General features: G+C 47.1%; 1 protein-coding gene across 2 annotated transcripts; it reads right to left on the reverse strand.

The window, feature by feature from the left end:
* Positions 1-3,043: 3,043 nt before the first annotated feature.
* SET (SET nuclear proto-oncogene) lies at positions 3,044-9,231 on the reverse strand. Of its 2 annotated transcripts, none has more exons than XM_038549157.1 (8): positions 8,817-9,231; positions 7,211-7,268; positions 6,374-6,516; positions 5,923-6,026; positions 5,707-5,820; positions 4,948-5,118; positions 4,510-4,656; positions 3,044-3,933 (listed from the first exon to the last, which is right to left on the reverse strand). In XM_038549157.1, the coding sequence occupies exons 1-8, from the start codon at positions 8,887-8,889 to the stop codon at positions 3,910-3,912; spliced, it is 834 nt and encodes a 277-aa protein (XP_038405085.1). In that variant the 5' UTR covers positions 8,890-9,231; the 3' UTR covers positions 3,044-3,909. The 2 variants fall into 2 exon arrangements, with proteins under 2 accessions (XP_038405085.1, XP_038405084.1); XM_038549156.1 differs by lacking the exon at positions 8,817-9,231 and adding an exon at positions 8,017-8,185.
* Between the last annotated feature and the right edge of the window lie 1,088 nt (positions 9,232-10,319).

Genomic DNA, 10,319 nt, shown 5'->3' on the forward strand with positions numbered 1-10,319 from the left:
TTCACTATTCTTGTTCTAACCACAAAACTGCAGTCTTTTCCCTCGGACCTATTAAAAAGTAAACTTCTAAAGTCTTCATGAACACAGCCACGTGTTCAAATGGGAATGCTGGGATTGTGTGTGTGGGGGGGGGTACTTTTTCCTAATGTAAGATGTCCTCTTTATTTTTTTTTTTTTAAGATTTTATGTATTTATTCATGAGAGACACACAGAGAGAGAAGCAGAGACAGGGGCAGAGGGAGAAGCGGGCTCCATGCAGGGAGCCTGACGTGGGACTCGTTGCCGGGACTCCGGGGTCACGCCCTGGGCTGAAGGCGGCAATAAACTGCTGAGCCATCCAGGGATCCCCAAGGTGTCCTCTTTAAACAATTGGAATGGCTCGTCATTCATCTCCTAAAGAACTTGTCTTGCTCTTCAGAAATCCTGAGTCTTCACCTTCTATAACAATTCTGCCTTTTCATAGCAACCTAACCAAAAAGGTCAAAAGCCAAACCTGTTTTCAGGACCAAGTGAAACCCTGAGACTAGTTGTCGAAAAGCAGTAATGGTAAAAACTACCAAATTAATTCAGAAATACAACTGAGTAGGAATCCTCTGAAGCCCAGAAGGCCCCCCCAAATCCATCACGTCAAAAACCCATACCTGTTGGCAGCCAGACAGCTAACACAGGTGAGAAAACAGGCCAGATATAAAGCCCATGTCAGTCAGAGACAGGCAAGATTCTGGGGACATTTAAAACTCTACATTGTACAGCCAGAGCTGGGAGAAACTGCAGGGCCTGTCACAGAGGTCAGGGAACAGTTAAGTCTTAGAAATCAGAACATGTTGGAGAAACAACCTCAACTGCAGGGATGGGTCTAAAAGAACATTCCTTTAGGTTTGAAATTAACTCTAAGGATAGATTACCAAATAGATACATTATCTATACATTGTCCCCTGTGCCCCTATTCATGTAGTTACTCCCTCATAAGCAGTTTGGCAGTTTTGGAAGATGCCCTCCTCCCAGAGAAACTACAGCAGCCGTTATTTGCCCTTTTCTTTTGAAATGTCCTTGTACCAAAGGAGCTTTAAGCCATTCATTTGGCACTTTCCAAAACACACTGCCCAAAGGCCAGCCTGAGAACTCTTGCAACTGGGTACAAAGCACACTTGCTACTCTGTAGCAAGTTCCAGGACACTGACATTGCCACCTTCCTGTCTCACAGCCCAGCACTCCTTTGCACGATTTGCAGGCACAGGGCAATCTAAAAGGTGATCTCAATAGTTAAGAGAAAATGATCTTTAAGAGCTATTTGAGTCATTTTCTCAAAAGTAAATGTACATCTTAAGAATGGATTAAAGAGGACCTAGGGACGCCTGGGTGGCTCAGCGATTGAATGCCTGCCTTCAGCCCAGGGCATGATCCTGGAGACCTGGGATCGAGTCCCACATCGGGCTTCATGCATGGAGCCTGCTTCTCTCCCTCTGTGTCTCTGCCTCTCTGTGTCTCTCATGAATAAAATTTATAAAAAAACAAACAGGACCTATAACTGATGGTCCTCCGATCTCACTCACCAGCCCATAAATCAGATTTAGTAAGTAGTAACTTTGAGAAACAAAAATTACAGGCCTACTTAATGAGTAATAATTCAAGCAACCTGGCGGACCCCTGGGTGGCGCAGCAGTTTAGCGCCTGCCTTTGGCCCAGGGCGCAATCCTGGAGACCCGGGATCAAATCCCACGTCGGGCTCCCGGTGCATGGAGCCTGCTTCTCCCTCTGCCTGTGTCTCTGCCTCTCTCTCTCTCTGTGTGTGACTATCATAAATAAAGTAAAAAAAAAAAAAAAAAGGTAAAGATAAACTTAAAAAAAAAATTCAAGCAACCAGAGGATTTTTGCTAGCCAAGAGTCCTTTAAATGTTGAGACTTCAATAGGAAAATATTCGATCCCTTCAGGAACCAACTACATTCCAAAGAAGTTTCTTTTCTGTGATCTTTATACCTACCCTTTCATAGACTTCTCCCTGCTACACTGAATGATTTGAAGAGCAGTTTCCCCCATTCCCCAGTCACTACTAATGCAAATCAGACAGAAAAACTACCTTATCTATATCCAAAGGCAAGTAACATGTCTCTAGGAAACAAGGAGAATGACCCCAGTCAAAAAAAATCTTTATGTTCCTTTATTGGAGCAAGATTCCTGACCGGTATACAGTGATGTATTACTAAACAAGACCTGTGCAGAAATTACATACTATCCATCTAGACAGGTTTTCATTACACTTTGCCTATCGATGGAATAGTTCCGTTTATAAAGTTTTATACATCAAAAAGCTTTGAATTTGACCAGGCTGTCCATTAATTCATCTCTGAAAAAGTTAAGTGGCATTTAATTTTAGCTACTATAATTTACAGCATTAAAAAGCTTATGCATTAGGTAGCTTCCCAAAATGGTATCCTATGCACAACGGCATTAAGTAGAGCAGGGCCCGTCATCTCACCCGGATTCACACAGACAGGCGTCGCGTGAGAGCTATATGCTAAATAGCTAGTACTTCGAGACAAAAGTACTCCTGAGTTTCTTACCACCAATACGGACTTCTTACTCTGAGAGTCTGTCTTCTCAGCCACATTTCATAGTGCCAACGAAGACACGCCAGTAACTGCCCTGTGTGTAACTTGGCATTAGAGCACCAGGTCTGTCTGATGGTGGTGGCAGGCACTATTATTATATCCAGGCAATAAAGGCCCGTTTTTAAAAATGCCAATTTGAGACACAACTCAAGGGCACAACATAATCAGAACTCAGTTTTGAGCAATCTGGTATCACAACTGATGTGGGAGAGTTCAGAAATTGATGGCAAACTACACCTACGATGGCTCCTGGCTTTGAAGGCATTAATACATTGATTCAGATCCCTTTCTCAGTCCACACAGCCCTGAGGTCACCCTGCAAAGTGCGTATCAAATAATACGGAGTCAGGGTGACAGAGTTTGACAATACGTTATACAAGTTAAACTTGGAAAATCATATTAAATACACCTGTTCTGAGAGAAAAGCATCAAATCCTTTGTGTACACATTTAGTTTTATTGTAACAAAGCAACTTGTACACTTTTAACGTTTAAAACTGAGCATCTTTCCTTTCCAGTGAAACAAAAAGAAAATTTAAAAATAAACAGGAACAAAATTACAATAGAGAATGTCAATTCCAAATAAGATCCTACAGGTTCTGCTGATTCTCCCATCGAGTGGCAGGGCTCAAGTCATCATTAGGAGAGTTTTATTTTAAAAGTGTCATCTTAAACTGCAAGGATGTCCGTTAAACATCACAATTAAACATGCCAAAGGAGAAGCCATGTTGTCAAAATGCCCACTTAACCCACCCAAACATCTCAAACCCACCCTTTGCTGACCTTCTATAACCCCATTTTTTTAAGTTTTTTTTCTTTTTTTAAACAAGAGAAAGTAGACAGGTACATGTTGGTAAATGCTAACTGTCCATATTCACATAGAGACACAGTGTAATCTCTGAGCCCAATATACAGAGAAAGGAGGAAAAAAGCTAGAATTCTATGCACTACTACACAGGGGCCTAGCACCCTCCAGCTTCCAGCAGAGCTAAGGGAGCAGAAGGTTTTTCTTTTTTCCCACAGAGCACGGTGGTGTTGATTCCATAAAGTTTTTGTTGAGACAGGAAGGAATAAAAATGAATTTGGAACAGAAAGGGGTAGAGATTCTTTTCCCGCTGTATTCTGCTCAAAGTATTTCCCCCCAAAATAAGTTGAGAACAATGGTATAAAGGGAGAGAAAAGAGACTTCAAAAAACAGGGCGAATGAGCACAAGAGGAGGGGGGGAAAAAAAGAGACGCAACTTGCTCCCAGGGACTGGAGAAAATTAAAAAAGGAAGGTTGGAATCCATCAGTGTTCCATTAGTCATCTTCTCCTTCATCCTCCTGTAAGAAAAAAAAAGTGGGCAGTCAATCTTCAGGGTTAAATCGAAGTCATTCCTCAACATTCACACAAACACAGACCTCCAGAGAACATACTGCCACATTACAGGGACATATATTACAAATCTATAAATCAGTATGGATCAAATCTCAACTGAAAGACACAGTGACATGGTCTCAGATAAATTAGTTACCTTTCAGCACTCACCAAATTCACAGACCTTTCACACCAAATACAAACCAAAAAACCAACCTATCCCAATCTATGAGAAATTTCATGTTTGTCCAAAACACACAAATCTGCTATTTAGATTTCTCAGAATTTGACCAGCTACACTGTCCATATCACCCTCATTAATTACTGGCCAGGGAATGACAAGATAGAGTACTAACCACAAAATCAGAAGTAATTATATTTAAATCATGGATACAAGAAGTTTACTAAAGTCCTCTTCAATTGTGGACAACAAAATAGCTTATCTCCGTTGATCAGTTCTATTACACAATAAATGTAACCCACAAAATAACAAAATTCTTTTGAGATGATCTCTTTTGGACTTAACCAAATTTTTTTTTTACCTCTCCTTCCTCCCCCTCATCATCATCTTCATCTTCTTCACCTTCATCCTCATCTCCTTCTTCATCAATATCTTCCAATCCTTCTTCTTCTTCATCATCATCATCATCTTCTTCTCCTTCTCCTTCTTCATCATCCATATCAGGAACCTTAAAAACAAAACAAAACTTACCTTAGGAACTCATTTTCAAACAAAGGAGACAAGTACAACCTTGAATAAAAAGTACACTCTCGGGCAGCCCCGGTGGCTCAGCATTTAGCACCGCCTTCAGCCCAGGGCCTGATCCTGGAGACCCGGGATCGGGTTCCGCATTGGGCTCCCTGCATGGAGCCTGCTTCTCCCTCTGCCTGTGTCTCTGCCTTTCTCCCTCTGTGTGTCTCTCATGAATAAATAAATAAAATCTCAAAAAAAAAAAAAAAAAAGCACACTCTCAACTTACCAAGTAGTACTGTAACGGATTTGGCCAAATATCATCTTTGATGACCTCTCCTAACTCATCTGCACCTGCATCAGAATGGTCAGTAAACCAGGTGAAGAAGCTCTCTGGTTCCTCGTGCTGTCTCTTCCTGCTGGCTTTATTCTGCGTTTGACTTGAACGTTTCGTCAAATCCTAAATGAAGACAGAACTTTTGACATAGGTTCTCCATAATACCTAGATTCCCTGTAACTTAAGATCTTAACCCAAAAACAGGGTGGAGTAACATTAGTATGTTAGCTACGCTTGTTATCTAAAACAAGTTATAAAGGTAAGCAAAAGTTAAATCCTCGAATTCTAGGTCTTCAAAGACTTGTCAAAATTGTACAAGTTTTTCCTGAAAAAATATCATGTGAATTTGGCTTTTTTTTTTTTTTTTTTTTACAAAATTAGTTCCACTTTGACAACCACCACCATAATGCAGTATAATAAGTTAAAATGGGTTTACCACTTAAATGAAGACATAAATGCAGTTTGGAAAGTAGCAAGTCATTTGAAAACCTCAGTCCCCAATATGAAAATCAAAAAAAATTTAGCCTTAAAGCCTTGCACTAATTTTTGATAGCTCCATGCATTGTATTTGGCATAAACACACTAGATTTTCATACATTTTAAGGATCTGTATTGAACATATAGATTACCAAAGCAGCGAGTATTGGTAAGTGGTTCAACTACACCAAAAATACACAAAATGATACCTTCACCCAACAATTCCTCAAATACCTTTCCAGATTTCCATTTGATTTCAGTGGACTTTGACGATGGATCACCACTCTCATTCAGATGAAATTCTTTGGAGAGAACTTTATTTTCGAAGTAAGGGTTTTCATCAAAATACTATAATAAAAGATTGAAGAACTAGAAATCAATACAAACAGCTCTTCCAACCAAGCTCCAATTCATTTCCACAGTGGCAAACAAGGAGTTACTGATACTTACAAAATCTATTCTGTAACCTGATTTAATATCTTCAAATTCTGTCACTTCGACTCTTGTCAAATAATGCAGCGCCTCTTCATCCTCCTCCCCAAGCAGTGCAGACACTAGACCAGCAAATTATAGGTCAAATGAGTATCACAAACAAAGATTAACAAACAATTCAGAGTGATGCCTTTAAAAACTTTTCCAAATTTAGTGAACATCTTTGATTTCATAAATCCATTAAGTGCGAACCAGATGGCTCAGTGTCAGAGCTGTCACTATCTTTTAACCAAGAAATCAAAGAGAATCCCAACTTAGAATAGTCTCTTCTAAAATAAAACATTAAATGAAAGCCTCCTTTCTCTGATTGTTTTAATTTCTGCACATAACCAATATGTTGGACTAAGTCCTCGAGCCAAGTCCCTCCACTCTCTCCCATATCCTGGAATAATGCTCTGCCACAACATACCTTGTGGATGGTTGACAAATGTTGTTACCCAAAAATTGGGGATTTTGGCGATCAATTCCGACCTCTTCTGAAAAAATGGTTGGCGGAGTTTGTTATATTTCTGTTCTACTTTCAAAATCTCCTCACTGGCTTGTTCATTAAGTCTGAAGCAAATGAAAAACCATGTTGACAATGATGGTATTTGACAAATAAAAAAATTGCCAAAAACCCAAAATATTTACTTATTAGCTACAGCAGAGTACAAAGTACTTATTTATAATAACCAAACCCCCTAGATTTTTGTCGTTTGAGACTCAAGTCAAAACTCGGATGGCAAAAAACAAACAAAAAAACTTGGATGGCAACTTGATCTGCTTCACCAATACACACCCTCAATAACTTACAGTTCTTAAAGTGCCCAAACTGAGTCTTTTGGTAACATTGTATATTTACCGCACCAACTCTTATCACCAGGCTAACTCCAATTGTTTCAACCTCAAGCAGATTAAGCTTACAAAAGAAAAAAAGTTGCTAATAAAGTAACAAAGTTATAACTCAAGTGGAAGCAACAGTAATGCCATAATGCTAAACTATCAGAAGTCCAGGCACTGCAATTCAGACAACTTGTAGCCTTTGAGAGCAAACCCAAGCTTTACAAGGTCGAGGTACCTTCTTCAAAGTTTTTAGTAAACATAAAAGTATTTCACAGAAAAATAACACTGAACTTTCAAAATATTTCCAACTAGGTTATAATCATCTCCACTTAGCCAGTGGATACAGATTTGACCATAGTTTCAATTACTACCAGACTGTAAGCTACATCTTAAAGTCTCCAAAGCAAACCACAAAAAACTTTACCTGTCTATTTCATTTTGTACTTCATCAATATGTTCAATTGCTTCTTGCTGTTCTTTTTCTGCAAGAAAAAGGTGTATAGGACTCAATACTAGTTAGAATATAAAATCAGTTTTCCTGACATTAACAGGGTGTGTGATGTGACGTACCAATAAAGCAGTTATTAAAAAAGAAACTGCCTACTACAAGGCAAGCTCTCCACGTGTTCATGCCTGTAGTTGACACATTACCTTTTAATTAAAAGACTTTTCACAGGTCATGCAATCTGCTAGGCTACTCAAAATATTTGCAGCACTTTTTGAAGAGTTCCCTTATGAGAAGAAGACCAGTAGTAAAGTTTCTATCACGAAAGATTAAGGAATAAGCCTTATTCAAAAATTCTTACTATTATTTGTCACCTTACACACCTGTAAGAGAGTGATGCCAGCTGTTAACGCCAGTACAGACACTAACCCAAGACCATAACAAAAACGAGAACACCACTTAGTCTCAGGAGTAGGATCACTTATTACGCAAAGTTGAAAATACTGCTCAGCATCACATACAATTAAGACATCAGACATGCCTGACAGGTAGGGCCCTCGGATCCGCCGACCATCCTAAACATAGGACCTTACCATCTCAGAATAAGAACCCTAATGATTCTACCCTGACCTTTCTCTCCCCTCCAACCCAATTTCAGGCGGGCTTATCTCGGATGCGGCCCCACACGATTCTGGAGCACGCTTACAGGAAGCAAGCATGAAGTCTGAAAACTATGAACCACAGAAGGCAGAGCAGGAAAAGGGGGTGTGCGATGGAAGAGGTACCCTTTTGTCCGGTGAAGACTGCAGAACCTACAAAGCTAAGTGGGCGTGAAGGGGCCCGATCGCGCGGCTCATTTCCGGTAACCATCCCGGGTTTTGCAGCCCCCCTGCCGGGGAAGCCTTTACGGCCAAGGCTGGGAGGCTTGCGGAGAGCCATTGTAAAGCCCCTCCGCCGCGCCGGCCGCCGCGCCAGGCTTCACAGCGCTCTGCCGCGACGGGGTGGCCACCCCACGTGGGAAGTGTGCCCGGGGCCGGGCAGAGCATCCTCCCGGGCCGCCCGGGCCCAGTGCGAGGCCGGCCGCGTGCTTCCCCGCGCCCCCACCCCGCCCCAGCTCCAGGCGGAGGGCCGCGCCGGGGCCGGCCTGCGGGTGCGGGTGCGGGGGCGCCGCCCGCAGGCCGGGCGCGAAGGGGGAGCCGCGCGGAGGCCCGGCCGCGGGGCCGCGTCCGGCCGCACCATGTGGCGGCGGCGGCGGCTGATGGGAGCGAGGCATCATGGCGGAGCACAATAAAGAGAGGCTTCTCGGGAGGGAGGGAGGGGGAGGAGAGCGAGGGAGGGGGGAGAGGAAGGGGGGGTCTCCTCCGCCCGCGCCGAACAGGCCGCAGCGCCCCCGCCTCGCAGCGCCGTCCGCCGCCGCGGCGCCACCCCGGCCCCGGCCCCGCGCGCACAAAAAAGGGCGCCGAGGCGCGCGCCGGCCCGTCCGCCCAGCGCCCCCCGCGCGCCCCGGGCCCCGCCGGCGGCCTGCGGGCCGGGCGGGCGGCGAAGATGGCGGCGCGGGCTGGCCCCCGCCTCGCCTGCTCCTCACCTGAGGTCTCGTCGGCCCCGTCGTGGTTGGAGTTGAGCTCCTTTTTACTGACTTTGGCCGCCGGCGCCGACATGGTGCTGCTCCGCGGTCGGGGGGGGAGCGGGGAGGGGGAGAGAAGGGAAGGCGAAGGGGGCGGGCAGCGGCTTCCCCTCACGCCACACGCGCGGGCGCTCGCTCGGTCCGGCCGCCTCCTCCCGGCGCTCGCTCGCTCGCTCTCCCTCCCCCCGGCTCGCGCGCGCTGCCCTCGCGGCCTGACGACGAGGGAGGGGCTGGGGCGGCGTGCCGGGCCCCGGCCCGGGCTCCTGCTTACGGAGGGGAGGCGGCGGCGGCGGGCAGGCGGCTCGGCTCCCTCACTCACGCTCCGCGGTCCAGCTCGCTGCTCGCTCTCCCCGAGCCGCCTCCTCCTCCACCTCCTCCTCACGGCGAGGGGCGGGCGGCAGGGCGCAGGCGCGCCAGGCCCCGCGCGCACGCCCCGCCCCCGGCCGGAGAGGCTCGCGCCGCCCCGCCATTGGCTGGAGCGCCGGGACGAGGGGGCGGAGCCGCGGCGAGGAGACACAGGGCCCGGCCGAGAGGCGGGAGGAAGGAACGCCGCGACGTACGGGGCCGGCCCCCCGCGCCGCGCTCCCCTCCCCCGCTCTCCCCTGCTCCGGCCCGACCCGGGACATGGATTTGCGCGCTACGGGCGCTCGGCGGCCCGAGGGGCGGGGCCTCGCCGAGCTGCGCGCAGGCCCCCGGCGGCGCGGGCGCGGGCGCGGGCGCGTCACGTGGTGGCGGAGCGGCTTCCTTCTCCGCGGGGTGGCTCGGCGCGCGGGGGAGTGGGGTGTTCCAGCCCCCCCCCGGGGTGCAGGCCTGGTTGTCGCCTCGCTTCGCAGCGGGGCCCAGAAATACCCCCGCCCTGGGGTCGCTGCCCTCGGGTGCCCCACTGGCTGGGGCATCCCTCCTCGTGGGTGGAGGAAGCCGGCACCTCCATCCGATTTTCCGATGGGGAAGCTGCCCTTCGGACTCACTCAGGCTTGTTTGCAAACCCTGAAGCTGTCCAGTCCACTTACAAGGCCTTTCCCTGGCTTCCAGTCCAAACCCCGCCCAGACGGCTGTGTGCACTTGGGCAAGTCACCTTCCCTCTTTGTATCTATCTCTGTCGTGAAATTCTACAATTCGAGAAAAGGCTGACAAAGGGGAACATTGTATGAGTGGTGACTTTTAGGCAGGGCCGCCCCGAATTGTGGAGGATTGGAAGCCTTCTGAAGGCAGGGAGATGCCGCACTCACCCGCGGGTCTTGTTTGCCCAACTCGGTGCCTAACGCCTGCGAGAAACAGCACCGAGGGCTAAGCGCCCGCGCCAGCCCCAGCCATGGGAGTAGATCTCGCTGAGACCCGCAACTACCCGACCGCACAGGCGGTGTTACATTCGGTTCACCACGTCAGAGTCAGGACCTACAAGACCTGCTTTAGAAGCCAAGTCTCGAACCGCCAAGTAAAGTCAAGGCGTTTCTGATTAAATAA

Source organism: Canis lupus, chromosome 9, assembly GCF_011100685.1.
Source record: "Canis lupus familiaris isolate Mischka breed German Shepherd chromosome 9, alternate assembly UU_Cfam_GSD_1.0, whole genome shotgun sequence".
NCBI lineage: Eukaryota > Metazoa > Chordata > Mammalia > Carnivora > Canidae > Canis > Canis lupus.